Source organism: Myotis nattereri (genome assembly GCF_964212035.1).
Source record: "Myotis nattereri genome assembly, chromosome: 2".
Classification (NCBI taxonomy): Eukaryota; Metazoa; Chordata; class Mammalia; order Chiroptera; family Vespertilionidae; genus Myotis; species Myotis nattereri.
This window is the reverse complement of record NC_138076.1, coordinates 43,720,131-43,740,084: the sequence shown is the minus strand read 5'-3', so window position 1 is coordinate 43,740,084 and position 19,954 is coordinate 43,720,131. Positions and strand designations below refer to the sequence as shown.

At 43.5% G+C, this 19,954-nt stretch overlaps 1 protein-coding gene across 1 annotated transcript in view; it reads right to left on the bottom strand.

Annotated features, from left to right (window-relative positions):
• Window positions 1–19,954, bottom strand: part of ABCC4 (ATP binding cassette subfamily C member 4 (PEL blood group)) — a gene marked incomplete at its 5' end in the record, with an annotated part of 254,269 nt that overhangs the window by 185,264 nt on the left and 49,051 nt on the right. The window contains one exon of the mRNA XM_081082354.1: window positions 11,086–11,310. Within this exon, the coding sequence (XP_080938480.1) occupies window positions 11,086–11,310 (225 nt within the window). The remainder of the gene's footprint in view (window positions 1–11,085; window positions 11,311–19,954) is intronic.

Below are 19,954 nucleotides of genomic sequence, written 5' to 3'. Positions count from 1 at the left end.
AATTTAAAAAAACAAAATGATTACCTTTGAATGCCTAAAAGAAAATAACTACCAACCAAAAATTCTAAACCTAGAAAAATATCTTAAAAGAATAAAAAAGAAATAAAAACTTTTTAAACAAGGAAAAACAATTTAATTAAACTAATTAGAATTTTAAAAAACAAATATCAGCCATGTTTCGACATAAATCCCAGGAAAAGGAATACAGATACTCAGGCTGCCCTTGCACTTGTCTGTTGTGCCCTTCCTGATTCTAAAGTGTGCTTCCTCAGGTGTCCTGATCATAAGAATCCCAAGGCACAGGTTAAATTTCCAGGCCTCTTACTTAGAAATTCTGAGGAGCAGGTCTGGGATTGGACCCAGATTCTGGGTTGTATTTTGTTGTTGTTAACACTCACCTGAGGATATTGTTCCCATTTATTTTTAGGGGGTGGCCGGGGATTGAACCTGCAACCCAGGTATGTGCCCTTGATCGGAAATTGAACCCGAGACCCTTTGGTACAAGGGCCCATGCTCTAACCACTGAGAACACTGGCCAGAGCAGATGCTGGGTTTTTAATAAGCACAAAGAAGACTCATGACATAAAATCTGGTGAATCTCAGCCTAGAACAGCGGTTCTCAACCTGTGGGTCGTGACCCTTTGGGGGTCGAACGACCCTTTCACAGGGTTCGCCTAAATACATCCTGCATATCAGATATTTACATTACGATTCATCACAGTAGCAAAATTACAGTTATGAAGTAGCAACGAAAATAATTTTATGGTTGGGGGTCACCACAACATGAGGAACTGTATTAAAGGGTTTCGGGCTGAAACCGGTTTGGCTCAGTGGATAGAGCGTTGGCCTGCAGACTGAGGGGTCCCAGGTTCGATTCCGGTCGAGGGCATGTACCTTGGTTGCGGGCACATCCCCAATGGGAGGTGTGCAGGAGGCAGCTGATCGATGTTTCTCTCTCATCGATGTTTCTGACTCTCTATCTCTCTTCCTTCCTCTCTGTAAAAAATCAATAAAATATATTTAAAAAAAAAAAAAAGGGGGTTTCGGCATTAGGAAGGTTGAGAACCACTGGCCTAGAATATGCCCCTGCTCTTGATTTGTTTGACAAGGAAGTTGAACAGGCATGTCCTACAGCTAATACTACCACGCCCAGTACTGTACACACAGCTCCCCACTGCAGGGCCCAGAAACATCCGGCAGATAAAAGCAGTGAAGCCACTCTGCTGTGGTTAATGGTTGTGTAACTGATAGAGGGCCAGCCCCCGCCCTGCCTCCCCCCCTCCCCCCCGCCCCCGAGACACACACACACACACACACACAATGCCTCTGTTATTAGCAACTACATAATTGGACAAAATTCTGCCTTCAGGCATCAGATAAGAGGCAGTGCAAGACTGATCCTTGAGAGAAAGGACACTCACGAGGTGACCACCGCTTTTGCCCTAGTTCTCTGCCAGGAGACCACTGTCCAACAGTGACAGTGGCTGGAGTCCACAAAGCACAGCAGCCCTGAGTGGAGGAGGCAGAGGGCAGCTGAAGCACCTGGCATCTTCGGCAAGGCCATCAAGCAATAGAGGTTACAGAAAGGGTCTCCGAAGTCGTGTGTGTGTGTGTGTGTGTGGAGCCGGGGGGGGGGGGGGGGGGGGTCTGCTACAAAGCCTTAGCTGAGGAGTGAGCTACAAAGGCCCAAGTCAAGACTGCCCAAGACTCACCAGACCGCTGGTGCTGTGGAGTGGCAAGCAGAACACAGACACTGAAGGTTCAGCAGAGCTGGGACACTGGAGTTCTTGAACAGCCAGCGTGGAGAAACCTTATTAATACGTCACTAATAAGCCTGGCGTAAAGTTGAGACACCCCGAAAGACCATGTCAGAATTAAAGACCACTCTAAGGGACTGATTCTCACTGGGGTGATTTTGCCCCATCCCACCTCCACCCCACATCTTTAGTCATCAATGAAGTAAAAAGCAAAACCATAATGAGACAGTACTACTTTATGCCCTTATGAATAATTAAAATGAACAACACTGACAATACCAAGTCTTGGTGAGGATCTAAAGACACTGGAACCCATATGTTATTGGTAGGAACCTAATATAGTACCATCGCTTTGAAAATCATTTAGCAATTTCTCCTAAAGACACAATTACCAGATGGCAGAACGCAATGGACACTCATAACCCTCCAGCAGCAGCAATTTCCTCTCTGAAGAAAGCTAAACCAAACAGCTTCTCCCTTCCTTAACTTACGCGGGTATGTAGTTAAACAGACATGAGCACAGCAAGGATGATGGGCCAGGTACAGAAGGTCACCAGGGAGGAAAGGCCTTGGTGCCAGCAAAGGACAATCTGAGGGTGGGACATCGCCCCCAGTGTGACCTTTCCTACCTTACCACATCACTGATCATGCGGCTTGGACCCCCGACCTTTCCTCCCTAGAGATAACATCTAGGCATCTGTTATATTTCAGCTCCAAGCCCAGAAAAGCAGCAAAACCAGCCACAGCCACCTAAGGACCATCTGCATTGATTGAAAACCCCCTGCCCTGGTGCCAGCCAATCAATCAGTGGAGACCACAACCCTGAAAGAACACACCTGGAAAACTACGGAATATTCTATTGCAGCGGTTCTCAACCTGTGGGGTCGCCACCCCTTTGGCGGTCGAACGACCCTTTCACAGGGGTCGCCTAAGACCATCCTGCATATCAGATATTTACATTACGATTAATAACAGTAGCAACATTACAGTTATGAAGTAGCAACGAAAATAATTTTATGGTTGAGTCACAACATGAGGAACTGCATTTAAAGGGCCAGAAGGTTGAGAACCACTGTTCTATTGACATCTTCCCCTGGGTCCGCCCCTAAAATCTCCCTTAAAACTCTTACTGGGGGAGAGACAGAGAGAGAGAAACATCAATGTGAGAGGGACACATCGACTGGTTGCCTCCCGCACGCCTGACCAGGTCAGGGAAGTGAGTGCAATCCAGGACCCGATAATCTGCAGGCCGACACTAACCACTGAGCAACTGGCTAGGTGTGTTGCGCCTGCACAGCCAAGGGTGAACCTGAGTGGGGGCGGTGAAGGATTTAGAAAAGACAGAAAAGAGAATAAAGCTGGATGCTAGGTGGGACCCTGCCCTCTTTGATGGAAAAACAGCGCCATGGATTACAAGCTGTCTCTTTATTTTATAGCCAGATTCCACGAGGCAAAGTAAGGGTGTGGTCAAGATGTTTACAACATTCTCGTGGGTTTTGATCCTACTCAGTTACATGTGCCTGAACTCTATCAAGCCCACATCACTCAGGCACGTGGGGCCACGTGTTCAGACCATAGGTGCAAGCTTACAACTACAGCTGTTCGCTATAATTGTGCTGGGTGGGCTCTGCCCTCCAAGCTGGGACTTGCACGTGGCAACAAGCGGACTGTGCCCTCTCATTAGTCTGAGGCTTGAACCTGACCAAACACTGTAGCCGCTCTCCACAGCTAGGGCCATGAGAGACTTTATAAACTCAGGCGCCATTTATTGCAGAAGGCTGCAGACGTTGCTCAGAAGTGAGCAAGCTTAGCCTCTCTCTGCATTCTGGAAGGGCTCCTTCTACTTCCTTCTCAGTCTGTGATAAAGGAGCCCTGATATCTTGACACTGGGTTTAAAACAGAACTAAGCTAGAGAAATGCCTGGAAAGGAGAAATAAAAAGGTCAAGGGAAGACAGGTCTTAAGAGAAAGGACTAAAGGGAAGGGAAGAGTCCTTCACTCAGAAAGATGAAGGGTACCTAAAAATACGAAATCTAATTGGTGTGGGTGCCGGGAGCCGGTCCACCCTTGCTGTTTCAAGGGACCTGGCATATATGGCATATGGTTCTTAATATGTTTGCTCACCTTCTTGGCGCTGTGTTTTAACCAAGGTCACCTCTCCGAGAAAGGTTGAATCCCCAGGTAGGGATTTTCCCCTGAAGTTAGGGAGGGAATAAAACCTCTTAACTAAGTGCCAGGCGGGTAATTAATCATTTTAACTACGAACAATCATGCTTAAGCTGCATAATCTTTACTCCCTGGAATGGAGATAAGAAACACCCTAACCTTTGGAATAGAGATTGATAGGATTGGAATCAACTGGTATAAATACAGATGCAACAAGACAGCAAAAGACAGAACTCAGAAGACAGAACCTACACAGAACCTAGAGACAGAAGAACTTCGCTGGAGAGAACATGGCAAAAGATCCTGGACTGAACCTGACTACAGAAATTGGCAAGAGAACCTGACTAGAACCTGGTGACTGAACCTGGCTGGAGAACCTGGAGAACCTAGCAAGAGACCATGGACACAGAACCTGGCTGGAGATCCTAAACAGAACTTCACTGGAGATCCAGACCAGAACTTGGCTGGAGATCCTGGCTAGGCTGCTGATCAACTGAACGCTGTCTCCGTGTCACTCCTTCTTCGCCGATTCCATCCACACATTTGGGGACCCCTGGACCCGCTGGGGTTGGACCCCGGCATATGGCGCCCAAACAGGGACAGAACCTACACAGAACGTTCTCTAAAAACAGAAGAACTTCGCTGGAGAGAACATGGCAAAAGATCCTGGACAGAAACTGGCCACAGAACCTAGAGACAGAACCTAGAGAAAGAACCTGGCTGAAGAACCTAGAGACAGAACCTGGCTACAGAACCTGGATAGAACATGGCAAGAGAACCTGACTAGAACCTGGTGACTGAACCTGGCTGGAGAACCTGGACAGAACCTGGCTGGAGATCTTAAACAGAACTTCGCTGGAGATCCAGACCAGAACTTTGCTGGAGATCCTGGCTAGGCTGCTGATCAACTGAACGCTGTCTCCGTGTCATTCATTCTTCGCCGACTCCGTCCACACCTTTGGGGACACCTGGACCTGCTGGGGTTGGACCCTGGCATGTGGGCACAAGGAGCATGCATTTGCCTCCAATTACAGAATTCTATAATGAGAGCTGCAGATGCCCCTCCACTTACCATGAGGTTGGTTATGTCCTAATAAATACACGGCACCTTTAAAATATTGTAAGTCAAAAAATGCATGTTTGCAATGTACCAAACCTATGGAACATCATAGCTTCGGCTAGCCTACCTTCAACGTGCTCAGGACACTTATATGAGCCTACACATGGACGATCGTCTTGAGGTTCTCACCAGAAGCAGGAGGCAGAGACAGCCATTTAGTAGACATGACAGAATGAGAAAACACAAGACGCAATAACCAAAAAACACTGGCAACACAGCGCAGTGTAGAGTGCTGGTTGTTCACTCTTGCAATCAGGTGGCTGGGCTGACTGGGAGCTGTGCTCACTGCCGCTGCCCAGCCTCACAGAGTATCACACCGCCTATCACTAGTCCAGGAAAAGATTAAAATTCAAAACTCGATATATGCTTTCTGCTTAATCCATACAGCTCTCACGCCATCATAAAGCTGAAAAATCATAAAATCAAACCACCATAAATTGGGTACATCTGTACATCACTTAAAAAATTAAAAATACACTTACCTAAAGTGAGTAAGAATATTTCTCTAAATAGAACATTGATCTATAAAAGTCACCCCCCCCTTGAGATATATTGGGTAAATAAATATCAGTAGTCGACTCTCATTATTCATGACAGTTATGTTCTATATAGTCACTATGAACATGATGAGTGATTATTAATTGCTCCTAGGGGAAATACAGGGTTAGGTTTCTACCAGCATTTTCATCAACTGATCAATACATACATAACCTTGTTTCTGTTTAAAGACAACTTACTTAACATATATTGTTGATTCATTAACACTGGACTTATGGCCAAAAGCAGGATAACTCACACCCAAAACAAACTTATCTGACACAGGTATTTTCTCCATAAGGCACATGACAGTCTTCTGGTGCTGAGGCGTACCAGACAGCACAGGAGCAAAATCACCCCCCCCCCCCCCAAAATGCAGTAAACAGGCACTAAGTAGACCGTGAAAATGACACCTGTGTTCAGTACGAGAGCTGCAACAAGAAGACAGAGCGTGATCTTGTTCAACCCCAGCTGGGAATAAGCCAGGATCGACTGTACACAAATTCTGGTCAGGCAGATCTACCACAAAGAATAAAGGGAAACTAGGAAGTCTGCAGGGAATCAGCTCACCTTAAAAGTTGAAAATAAAGACAAATACTCTCCCACACACTATACTTTATGTAACTCTTAAAAAATGAAGAGTCACAACCAGAGTTTAGGCAGAATAAGAAGTGTGGCCAAACTGACCCAATTCTGCAAGGAAATCTGCACCACGAAGCAAGTGGCAGAGAGCAGTGTCGGCGACGGCTCTGCTTCACCTGGCATTCGGGATCCACTGTGGGAACTGCTAGCATTCTTTAATCTGCACACCAAGTCAGGAAACCTAAGAGCCAACCAGGCCAAAGATCTTAAGGAAAATCTCTGTACCGTATACATTTTATAATGCGAACAAATCTCTGTGACATACCACAAGGCCATCCTGATTCTTGAGACTGTCATCCTGCCTGCCCCAGGTCTAAAGACTTGTAACATTCAGGCTCACTTCCACCCAGTCCCAAGGCCAAGGTCAGGCTGGCAGACGGGGGATATAGTCCCACCAGTGGCACAGATGGAGATGGTCAGCTGTCTCCAATCCGGGCTCACCGTGCCTGAGCTACTGTCTTCCCCCAGCCCGGCCCCACCTCCTGTGCTCTAAGCCGGGGAAGTAGCCTGTTGAGACTTGAAGCTGGACATGTCTTCCTTCTTCTGTGTCCAGCCAAGAACAAAGACAGGAAGCGAGCCACTGCTCTCATTGCAGAGGTGACAGCAACCCATACTGGCAATATACCCAGTGGCGTGCGTGCGGTAACGCTTTAAAATGATCAAGTACAATGATCAAAACACTGTTGTGTGAGGGACTTGTGTTCTTAATGCCAGTCTGTTTTATACAGGGGGGGAAAAAAACAGCCTGTGTCGAACAATCCCTTCATTTGGTAAATGTTCTGGAAATTGCCCTAAAGCAGCGGTTCTCAACCTGTGGGTCGCGACCCCTTTGGGGGTCGAACGACCCTTTAACAGGGGTCACTAAGACCACTGGAAAACACATATATAATTACATATTGTTTTTGTGATTAATCACTATGCTTTAATTATGTTCAATTTGTAACAATGAAAATACATCCAGATATTTACATTACGATTCATAACAGTAGCAAAATTACAGTTATGAAGTAGCAACGAAAATAATTTTATGGTTGGGGGTCACCACAACATGAGGAAATGTATTAAAGGGTCGCGGCATCAAGAAGGTTGAGAACCACTGCAAAGATCTGAGGAACCTGAACAGACCACCTGTTCAACAGACCAAATGGAACCACTGATCCAAACAAAATGTCATGCTTCATCAAAACTTCATTTGTTCCTCAACTTACACAGAAAAGTCAATGATCAAGTGTCAATGTAAAATGATATAGCCACTATGGAAGACAGTTTGGCCATTCTTCAACAAATCCAACATAATAATATCATATAGTCCAACAATTCCACGTCTGGGTATATACCCAAAAGAACTGAAAGCACAGACTTGAAAAGAGATCTGTGTAACCATGTTCACAGCAGCATTACTCACAATAGCCAAAAGGTGGCAACAACCCAAGTGTCCACGACAGATGAATGGATAAACAACATGTGGATCTGTATTTGTTCATTAGTTTATGGGGGCGGGGGAGGGGGGCGCGTTAAGAGATCAACCAAAGGACTTGTATGCATGCATATAAGCATAACCAAGGGACACAGACAGTAGGAAGGTGAGGGCCTGTGCTGGGGGGAGGGAGCGGTCAGGGAGAGGTCAATGGGGGAAAAAGGAGACATATGTAATACTTTCAACAATAAAGAATTTAAATTTAAAAAAAAAAACACGCCAATATATGGTATATACCTACAATGGACTTCTACTCGGCCTTAAAAAGGAGTTAAATTCTGACACATTTTACAACATGGATGAACCTTGAAGACATTGGGCTACCTGACATGAGCCAGATACAAAATGACAATGTATGATTCCACCTATATTAGGTACCTGGAAGAGGCAAATGCATACAGATAGGAAGTAGAATGCTGCTGCCTGTGGAGAGAGGGAGTGGGGGAGCTAGTGTTTAATGGGTAAAGAGTTTCAGTTTGGGAAGATAAAGAAGTCCTAGAGATAAATAGTGGGTATGGCTGCACATCAACATGAATGTCATCAATGCCACTTAAAAAAAAAAAAAGAAGTTAAGCCCTAACTGGTTTGGCTCAGTGGCTAGAGCATCAGCCTTCGGACTCAAGGGTCCCAGATTCGATTCCGGACAAGGGCATGTACCTTGGTTGGGGGTACATACCCAGTAGGGAGTGTGCAGGAGGCTGCTGATCGATGTTTCTCTCTCATTGATGTTTCTAACTCTCTATCACTCTCCCTTTCCTCTCTGTAAAAAATCAATAAAATATATTTTAAAAATAAATAAAAAATAAATAAAGTTAAAAACAGTCTATTTTACATTATGCATATTTTACCACAATAAAATCAATGATCAAGAGCCAAAAGTAATTTTACCAAAGCTGTGCAAAGGTAAATAAATGACAAGTCATTTTTATATATGATACATCCCAAAAAGTCATTCAATATTCAAAATGAGCTTAACAGCCATTCCATTTATAACAGCCAACCTGATTTTCTCCGCAGGTGGGAGATTAGGAGGTTGGATCTGAGCATAAACTGCAAATGTTCAGAGTTCAGAGCTGCACTGAAGTGTCAGGTTTTGCCGGAAGCCATCAGCCCTCCTGTGATAAAGTGTCATTTCTTCACCTCAGCAAGATTCTAGATACAAGGCAGTGCCTGAGGAAATCTGTCTTTCCCACGTTTCTGGAATTTCAAGTTCCGTCTATGGTTTAACCCAAAGCAATGCTTGACTTTGTAAAGGGTCAATTCTTTAAGGCTAATCAAGTTGGCAAATTAATCCCCATGAGAGATGTTTGCATGAGCTAATTAAGTCAGATTGGATTTCCCAAGGGCAATGTTCCAAAGCGTTAGTGAGAAAAGCAAGAAAAACAGGTGGACAGCAACTCACCTGAGCTGCAAAGAGCTTTGCTTGAACTGTCACCTCAAACCTGACTTCAGTGTTTACAGATTTCAGAGCAGAGTGCTAGTGAAATGTCTTGTTTATTTATGGAGGCTAAACATGACCTGGAAATACAAAATCTAGCTAACTTAAAAATAAACCTGAGTATTCTCCTGAATGGCAGAAAAGGAGTGCAACAGAATAACAAAGATGATGAGGAGGAGGAGGAGGACGACGACAACGACGACAGTGACAATGGATACCCCGAGTTGAGTGTACCAGCACTGCTACCATTTCTATGCCCTAGCTGGTTTGGCTCATTGGCTAGAGTGTCAGCCTGCCAACCAAAGGGTCCTGGGTTCTATTCCGGTCAAGGGCATGTACTGTGGTTGCAGGCTCCTCCCCAGCCGGGCCCTGGTTGGGGTGGTTGCAGGAGGCAACCAAACAATGTGTTTCTCTCACATCGATGTTTCTTTCTCTCTGCCTTTCCCTCTCTCTTCCACTCTCCCCAAAAATCAATGGAAAAATATCCTTGGGTGAGGATGAAAAAATACAACAATCCATGTCACAGAAGAGGAAACCAGACTTACCCGTTGTGGCCTACCACAGACAATGAGATGCCAGGCCGCCGGATTCACACAATTCCAAGATGAATAAGATGCAGCCCACAGGAAGATGTGGAGAAGACATCTTGCATTTTGCAAGAAAAGTGTTCACAAGATACAGAAGCTCAAGATAAGTAGCAACTAGGTAAAAGAAGCAATACTTATATTGCCCGGTATTATCTTTCGATGAAGATTTTATTTTTTCAATAAACATTGTATATATTCAAGGTATACAGCATGATGTTTTGATACACATATATATTCAGAAATGATTATTATAGTCAAACTAATTACCATATCTATCACCTTACATAGTTATCTGTAGTGGGGCTGTGAGTACAGTTAAGATGAACTCTCTTAGCAAATTTCAAATACTGTTAATTTGGGGGGGAGTGGGTGTTTTTTAAAGCCGACAGCCCAGGGCAAAGAAATATCCAGGATCACGTTTATACAAAGCTCTTCAGCTCCTGACACTGGTGTATCTGTGGCAAGTCCTTTGTAAAGATACCTGAAATATTCACTCCTTTTATAAAAGGTTAAGACCAAGGTAAATAACAGGATATTTTCATGGCATTTCTCAATACAAAAAACTGAATGCATCAAATGGGGTCTTATCACTAAAACTGCTACCATGCACACTAAAGGGGAAAAAAGTACTGTACATAATAATAACTTTACATAATAGTAACTTAATTGAAAAGCGACATAAAATAGATGAAACCATTTTTCTCTCCAAAATTAGTAAAATATATATATGAAATTTAGAGTTTTATCCCCAACACCCAATTTTTCTTTAATACTACTAAAAACAACCATAATTATAGAATACAGTGAGTCTACACGTGGCTTCCATTTACAGTTTTCTTTAGTTAATAAATTCACATTGAACATAGTTAAATAATTCATTTAAAAAAATCATCATTCCCTTTCTCAAATACATCTTTGTAGATTTCATTTTACAGATCCCATTTCACTGATGGTCACTTTTAAATACAACGTTGTTGTAAATGATGGTTTTAATGAACAACAACAATAAAACTTCTACAAATATAACTGAGGTTTAGGCATGAAAACAAAGAAAATGTTTTATGCTTAAATCAATCTGATACGTTTTTCATTAGATTACATTATAAGTATTTTGCAACAGCCTGAGGTCAAATGTTATCAAAGGCAGCCCTGATATGATCTCATAGAAAACTCATTCTATATTGGTAAAGTCTGTGTGTGTTTTTTTTTAAAAAAAAAAAAATAGCCTGATGCAAACATCAAGCTTCTTTAAGTAAGATTTAAATGCTTCTATTTACAAAAATTTTAGGTTAGGTAGAACTTTCCCAAAATACTTCTGATGCTTCAGGTGAGGTGCACAGTTTCATACCAAATGACACTTACCTTCACATTAATCATATGGCACGCGGCTACTCTTAACCTCATCCCCGCACACTGCACGTGATAGAAGTATAGGTGATGCAGGATGGCCAAAAGGAGCGTGCAGGTAGTCAGCACCGTGGCATAGATATAGGCTTCTTGGGAAGTCACAGAATTAGTGGGACCATGATTTTCAAAATAATTAATAATTTTCCCCAAAAGTAAGGGCTGGATTACTTTGGTGCCTTCCTAAAAGGGAAATAAAAAAGCCTCAATTAGACACACAAGCCATACAAGGCAACAATTAAAATCCTACACCAATCAGTTAGGAGTCATTGGGCTTGCCTCCTGTATAAGATTTATGGAAAGTGTTTTCTTCCCTGAGACTAAAAGCAAAGAAACAGCAAACCTTGCCCCTCCATGACAAATGGCCACTTCACCCCACAAACTACTTCCTCCCGTGTAAGGTACATTTCTCCCCTTCAAAGAAATCCAAACATTCAGTGCAAATCCAAGCCACCAAAAGTAAACACAGGCCCTCGACATCATTTCCTCCACTGACTTCTCAAAAGACAAAACCAGTTTGGCTCAGTGGATAGAGCATCGGCCTGCAGACTCAAGGGTCCCGGGTTCGATTCCGGTCAAGGGCATATACCTTGGTTGTGGGCACATCCCCTGTGGGGAGTGTGCAGGAGGCAGCTGATCGATGTTTCTCTCTCATCGATGTTTCTAACTCTCTATCCCTCTCCCTTTTTCTCTGTAAAAAATCAATAAAATATATGTATTTAAAAAAAAAAGGACAAAATGCCAAAAATTTGGAAATCTTTCAAGAACTCAACTCTGAAACAAGCATTTCCTTTTAAGCAGTCCGTCTTTATTAACAGAGACATGTAAACAATGGGCAGGTTTGCTTTTGATAGCTCTTTCCTATCTGTCTGAGGTGAGGGACCTATGCACAAAAGAAAGGAAGGATCCAAAGAACTAAACATGAAATAAAGTGAACATGCATTTTCTTCTCAACCAACTAGTAGTGCCCTATCAGGATATCTACAGAGTGATGGCCCTGTCCCTCAAATGGGTATAACATTAAAACCCCACCAACAGCCCTAACTGGTTTGACTCAGTGGATAGTGTCAGCCTGCAGACTGAAGGGTCCTAGGTTCGATTCCAGTTAAGGGCACATGCCTGGGTTGCAGGCTCAATCCCCAGTGGGAGGTGTGCAGGAGGCAGCCGATCAATGACTCTTTCTCATCATTAATGTTTCTATCCCTCTCTCCCTCTCCCTTCCTCTCTGAAATCAGTAAAAATATAATATGAAGAAAAAAAAAAAAAACACAGCACCTTGTCCTACGTATGCACATACACACACATGACCATGAGCTTCACCTTCCAAGAGGTCACAGAAGTTTCCATCGACTATTTAGAGGTAAGGGAACATTGTTTAGTTGAAGAATTATGAGTAAGATGATCAGATCGCAAGAACACAAAGACTCACTGTTACATTCTCCAGCACGCCCTTTCACTCGCCCCAAGAGGAAGAAGTAATTTACAAAAGAACCCTAATGCAGGGGGGTCGTAAAACAGACTTTAACAACAGTACACCGAGATGAAAAGCTGGAGCAAGAGCGTCAAACTGTGCACGTGGGACAGTCCCAACCCAGGAATAGCGAAGGGCTGCACGCGACCCGGGGGCTATCCACCAGAAGCCCTGAGGTAACACCTGCAGTCCCGAACTTTAAACAACGCATCACTGTCTCCGGGAGTCAGTGTTGCCTGCTACTCAGCTTCCATTTAAGCCTAACATGGGTATAATTACAAGAGAATGATAAGAGCATTGTCACCTATCAGTCAGAATACTGATAGAGGCAACAAACCCAGTACAAAAAGTTACTGCCAAGCACCTGGAATCTTCTGCTGAGAGACAGTACTTGACAATCCAGTCAAGCAAATAAGCTCACTGATAAGTACTGCCAGTTCCTGGCCCATACCTTCCCACTCATCTGTCCACTCTTGCTTGATCTTATTTTATTTTTAATCCTCACCCGAAGATATTTCTTCCATTGATTTTCAGAGAGAGTAGAAGAGAGGGAGGGAGGGAGAAAGAGAGAGACATCAATGTGAGAGAGAGACATGGATTGGTTGCCTCCCGCACTGCCCAGACCCAGGAGCAGACAGTGAACCCACAACCCAGATACATGCCCTTGACTGGGAACTGACCCTGTGACCCTTTGGCACTGAGCTAATCCTGAAGATGCAAAACCAGCGTAGTGGCCGCATTCTCTTTTAAGATGTACTGAAGCCTTCCCAAGATGAGTGAGGCAAAACTCTGGACGCCACGGAAGCCGCCCTGGCTTTGGAGAGGAACCTGAACCAGGCCCTTTTGGAGCTGCAGGCCCTGGGTTCTACCCGTGCAGACCCTCAGCTGTGTGACTTCCTGGAGAACCACTTCCTGGATGCGGAGGTGATAGTCATCACGGAGATGGGCGACCATCTGACCAACCTCTGCAGGCTGGCTGGCCTCCAGGCTGGACTGGGCGAGTATCTCTTCGAAAGGCTCACTAGGAGCCTTTGGAGCCCAGAGGCCTTTGAGGGGCCCCTCTGCATTCCCCCAGTGTCTGGCTTTTGCCTGAGCCTCTCCCCAAAACCTCTAGCGATTCTTTTAACCACTCGGGAGCCCTCTCCTATGCATTGGACCAAATGAAACAATAAAGCTTTTTGCAGGGGAGAAAAAGGCAAAAAAAAAAAAAAAAGAATCGTATTTTGTTTCTAAAGTTACCTCTAAAGGGAAAGAGGGAATAGAGTGGGAGGAACAAGAATAACAGCCTTCTTTAAAATCAGCCTCTCCTGATTTTTTTGACCTTGGAACCAACAAAACATTACACCACAATATAAACCAAACACATTTTTAAAAAGCAGTTCCTAAAATTTTAGAGTGAAATAAAGCAAATGTACCTAAATATATATACCATCCAGTTGTTGGCATAACCACACAAAAAGAGAATAACTGAAAGTGGTTTTAAACAAAATAATTTGAAAATACATTCCCTATGTGATATACAGGGCAATATGAACTGCAAAAGAATCTTAATTTTTTTTTTTTCAGAAGTCACATTATGGGTGACAGTGTTGACACTGTAAGTTAAAACAAATTAATAATTATGTTTTAATAGGAAGTGGGATTAGGCCTGGGAGAAAAAAAAATAGATGATGGGAGAAAAGAGATACAGATGTAAGAGATAAAGATGTATGAGTAATGAGATTAAGTAAACACACTAGCATCCTCAATATGATTTGAACTATAAATACCCAAAAAGCACTCATGATACGTTTACCTTGAAAAAGAACATATTCTAACTTGGTCCAGGCAAATTGAGAAATAATAACCAGCAGCAATGAGCATATCTAGTGCCGACACTATAATCCCTAAACACCATTTCCCACTAAAAGGCTGTTTAGAAAACGGCTGATTCCCGGGTAGGGCAAAAACTGAACATGAAGAGCCAACAACATCCTGTCACTGCAGAAAGCACAGAAACTAGCGTGTATACAAGAAACACAGGACCCTCTCTCTCCATCTCCCTTCCTCTCTGAAATCAATAAAAATATTTTTTTAATTAAGAATATCCCTTGGCCTACCTAGATATATTGCACAAGAGTAATCAAAGTGTTGATAACAGCCAAGTTTCTCTTTATGAAAATATTTTGGTCAATAAATGAAGAAAGGAAGAATTAGAATATCACCATTTTTCAACCCGCTAAAGAGTTAATGGATCTTAAGCAATGATCATACACAAAATGAACATATGCAAAAGACACAGATGTTATGTTCCTCTATGTACCTCGTAAGGGAGGTAACACAACCCTACCTATTCAGTAATCCTGTCAAAGAGAGGGGGGTTGGGGGGAGGGCTGAGTTGGATCAAGCTTCTAGATCTAGCCAACTTAAGAGAACATGTGGTAGGAGTGGGGATGAGGGTGGAAAACAATAGTCTCAACCCAGACTGTAGGAATTTCTACAAGACAAACAAGTTGGTTTCTATCAATCTATCAATGAAGATAGATAAATGAATAGACCAGCCTGACTGGCTCAGTTGGTTGAGCATCATCATGTGCACCACAAGGTTGCCAGTTCAATTCCTAATCAGGGCACATATTCAGGTTGTGGGTTCAAATCCTGGTTGGAGCATACAGAAGGCAACCAATAGATGTCTCTCTCGATGTCTGTCTGTCTCTCTCTCTCCCTCTCTCTCTCTCTCTCTCTCTCTCTCTCTCTCTCTCTCTCCTCTCCCTCTCTCTCCCTCTCCCCCCTCTTCTCTCTAAGCATTTCCTTGAGTGAGGATTAAGATGATATATACATAAATATATGTATGCATACATACATTGCAGAGAGGAAAAGAGAGGAGAGTTGGGAAACAGAAAGGGAACCCACATGATACCATTGTAATTAGCTAGTTATTAATAATAGGAAAGGTGCCGAAACCGGTTTGGCTCAGTGGATAGAGCGTCGGCCTGCGGACTAAAGGGACCCAGGTTCGATTCCAGTTAAGGGCATGTACCTGGGTTGCGGGCACATCCCCAGTGGAAGATGTTCAGGAGGCAGCTGATCGATGTTTCTCTCTCATCGATGTTTCTAACTCTCTAGCTCTCTCCCTTCCTCTCTGTAAAAAATCAATAAAATATATTTGAAAAAATAAAAAATAAAAAAATAATAGGAAAGGAGTAAAGGAAGGCTAGACATTATAGGCACATCATTTGGGCAGCTTCACCAGGAAGCTGCAACTTTCCACTCCCCATGAAATTACTGGCCTATTCCCTGCAAAACACTGGGGGAAGGGATCCAACCAAAGGAAGATAGACAGATGCCCAATAAAGTTAGGCTGACATAGGGAAGATGCTTGTCTGTCAGTCACACCTGGGAACAAAGATTATTGGCCAGAATGGGCGTTGCTACTGTAATCACAAGATAATGTGGGAAGACATAATCTCTTGTGCTCTGGGCTCTTAGCTTGTGGTGCTCTCGTTTTGCGCCTGCCCATGTTTCTTTCATAGCTGTGTGACCCTGCAGATCCCACACACAATGGACTAATGAACTGCTTGGGAAAACATAAGCTGAGCTAGCCTGATGCTGAATTGGAGTGTGGAAATATGTAATGAGAACACTGAACACTGGCTCCGATTTTAGCTCTACTGAAGCCACAGCCAAACTTCTTTTATGGCAGGACAAAGGGAAATGGGACTTTGGAAACTCAGAGATTTAATTCCATGAAAACAAAGCTTTCTACAATATCACATCCTCCTATGGGAATCTCAGATATTTCGTTTCCTCAGAATATCCCAAGAAGTCCACCCCCACTAGTAACCAGGGGAGATGAGGACATCTCCTGTCCCTTAACACATAGAACCTGTATCAACTAAATGCATCTTATTTGGATATGCCTTCAAATGCATCTTATTTGGATATGCATTCAACTACAAGAAATGAAGACAAAGAAATATGAATGCTGTCTAGATATTAATGATACTATTGTATATAATAATCATATTAGAATTATATAAGGGAAAGATTCCACATCTGTTATTTTTTAATTATATTTTTATTGATTTCAGAGAGGAAGGGAGGGAGGAGAGAGCGACAAGAACATCAATGATGAGAATCACTGATGGCTATCTCCTGCAGGCCCCCTACTAGGGATCAAGCCTGCAACCCAGGCAAGTGCCCTTACAGGGAACTGAACTGTGACCTCCTGATTCATAGGTTGATGCTCAACCACTGAGCTACACCGGCCGGGCAAGATTCTACATCTTTTAAAGACACATTCTAAAATATGTATTAGAACTCCTAGCAGGAGTTGCTCAGTGATTAGAGAGTCAGCCCTCAGACAGAAGGGTCTCAGGTTCAATTCCCAGTCAAGGGCACAAACCTGGGTTATAGGTTAGCTACCCACCCATGGTGAGGTGCATGAGGGAGACAATCAGTTCATATGTCTTACATTGGTGTGTGTCTCCCTCCTCTATCCCTCTCCCCTTCTCTCTTCCTTTCTCTTTTCTTCTCCTCCCACCCTCGCTTCCACTCTCTCTCTGAAAAGCAATGAAAAAAATATCCCAATTAACAAAAAAGCAATATTTATAGATAAAATGATGTGATGTCTAGGAAATGCTTCAAAATAATCTTGGGAAGTTAAATGAGTAGGGGTTCAGATGAATCAAGACTGGTCATGAGTTGATAACTACTAAAGCTGGCTTAGGGTTACATAAGTGTTTATTACCCTATAGGGAAGGAAAGGAATTTTCCCTCTACCCTTCTGAGTTCTTGGCTGAGACCCCTTGTAATAAAAGATAAAATCACAAGAGAAAAACTAATAGAAGCTCATTAATATGCACATATCCTGTATACATGGGAGGTGCCCAGAAAAACTGAGTAATTCCAAGTCACTATTTTAAATACCATCTTCAGGTAAAGACAAAATGAGGGGTTAATAGGAAAAGCATGGTAAAATAAGGATAGAGTTGAGTTTGTTGTACAGCTTTTTCTTCTTACACTTCTTCACTAAGATTTTCTAGTGATTTAGAGCCATCACATGGAGATTTCCTTTATAAATGTCAATGTCCCTTACAGAAGGATAACTCCTAGTCTGTTTTCTGAGCTTCTCCCGTGTCAATCCTATTTTATTTTTCTGTTTTTGAATGTCCTTACAAACTTACAGGGGGGAAAACACACTGTATGAAGCAGCTGACAGAGGAGCACACAGCTACTATCAGAAAACACACACCTACTCTGGGCTCTCTCATCCGTGGGAGGGGGTGTGGCAGGGAAGAAAGCATCAGGACGGAATGCAAAGGGCACTGGCCTAGGAATTAGAACATTTGCTTCAGAGACCAAATCGGCTACTTGTAAGTCACAGGACTCTAAGCCATCATATGCCCTCCATGCCCTCATCGGTGAAAATGCCTGCCTTGTCTACCTAAGAGAAATCCTGGAACAACTACAGGAGCTGAGACAGTGAAATGTGCTCGGAACCCAGCATGAGAATAAGTGTAAGCCATGACCACATGTATTGCACACAAGTCCTGGACGGGACCTACTCCATGCTTGGCAGCAAAGACTGGCAGAGGCTGGTTTCACAAAGGGCTTGGAAAACACGCTGCTGTTCACAGGCAATCATGGCAGAACGAGAAATCTTAACTGAAATCATTCCTAAAGGCCAATTTTCCTAGATAGTAATGGAAAGTTTCACTTCTGGGCAGATTTTTATTTTAACCATTTTGAATGCAATCCTTTCAAAATAAGTCACCTACTTCCCTGACTTTTTTTAAAAAATATCTTTTATTGATTTCAGAGAGAAGAAAGGAGAGACAGAAACATCAATGATGAGAGAGAATCATCAATCAACTGCCTCTTGCACGTTTCCTACTGGGGATAGAGCGGGAAACCTGGGCATGTGCCCTGACTGGGAATCGAACCGTGACCTCCTGGTTCATAGGTCGATGCTCAACCACGGAGCCACACCTGCAGGGCTACTTCCCTGATTTCTTAAAATGGACTGAGAAGCATTCCCTTGTTAACGACTCAGGGTCATTGCTGTGGATATTGCCATGCTAGTGCTATGTGCCTGGAACCAGCAGGGTGTACACAGCAGGTCTGCTCTGAGGGTCTCCTGTTAGCTTTTTTGGATGCTCCCTCCATCTCTCCTTTGCTGTGTAGCTCTCAGTGGTTGCTCCTTGCCCACAATTATTTTAGCAATTTCTTCACCTGGCTTGGGCGGAGGTGAGGGACACCTGGAAGAAAGATCTGGGAAATATAAAAAAAAAAGCCCAGTACCGCTCTCAGAGAATCAGCCCTAAGTCAAGGCATACATTCTACTCAGAGTTTTGTTTGTCTGTTTATTTCTCGTCCAGCTGCTTGGTTTCAACACGAAATGTTTGCCTTTCTACAGCCTCCTGGACCAAAGATAATCTGCTACAGTGACCTCAGACAAAGGCCAGCATTTTTCCAAAGGTCATGGAATAGCCCACTCCTCCCCTCTCAGGGGAAGGGGCCTGGAGAACCCACAGCAGCTCTTTGAAGCCATATCATAAACATACCAGCAGGCAGAGACATCATCTCTCCAAGAAAAGGCCCCAGGACTGGGGAGGTGGCCTTCCCCAAGGTTTGGTCCTAGAAGAGGCTTCAGGCTCCTCCCCTCTACCCTGAGGGCTCTGGATGGAAAGAGACTTGCTCCTTCCCCATTGCAGTCTCCATGGCGGTGCACCAGGGCCCAGGAGTGCTGGGAACTCACTGGCTGTTCCCTTCTCATTAGCGCTGGCCTATAAGAACACCGCGTACATCACCAGCCTGGTACCTGTTTCTCCAAGCATATAATTATTTCTCAATTCTGTAGGACAGAGGTTTTCACTACTTTGAAATCCCAACCTGAAAAGCCTTGCCTTGGGCCTCCTCCCCTGGTTGCTGCCAGCGGGGCCCAGGGAAGGCCCTGCCCACGCTTTGATAATTCTCAGGGCTTGAGCTTTCTAGAAAATCCCAGGTTGAGTTTAGATCCTCCAATATCTAAAATGCAAAGACCAACAAGGAGCATAGACATAAGACCACAAAATGGGAAGCTGCTTCAAGAAATCAATCATTAAACTAACATTCATCCCAGCTAACTCAGTAACTAGTTTTAATCACTGAAAACCCCAAACAGCACTTGAAAATGATTTCTGAAATATAAACAGATCCTTACTAGTTTCACCCTAAGAAATCATTTCCAACGTCTCCAAAACAGCAGAGTGTCAACAAGCAAGTCTAGGAAAACAAGAGTATTTGTGTTGGATTTCAGGCTTCTTTTGGCTGCCAGAAACAAGAAATTCAAGGTTTACTTCTAGCTGAGCTCTAATGACCCTTAGTGGCCCCTGA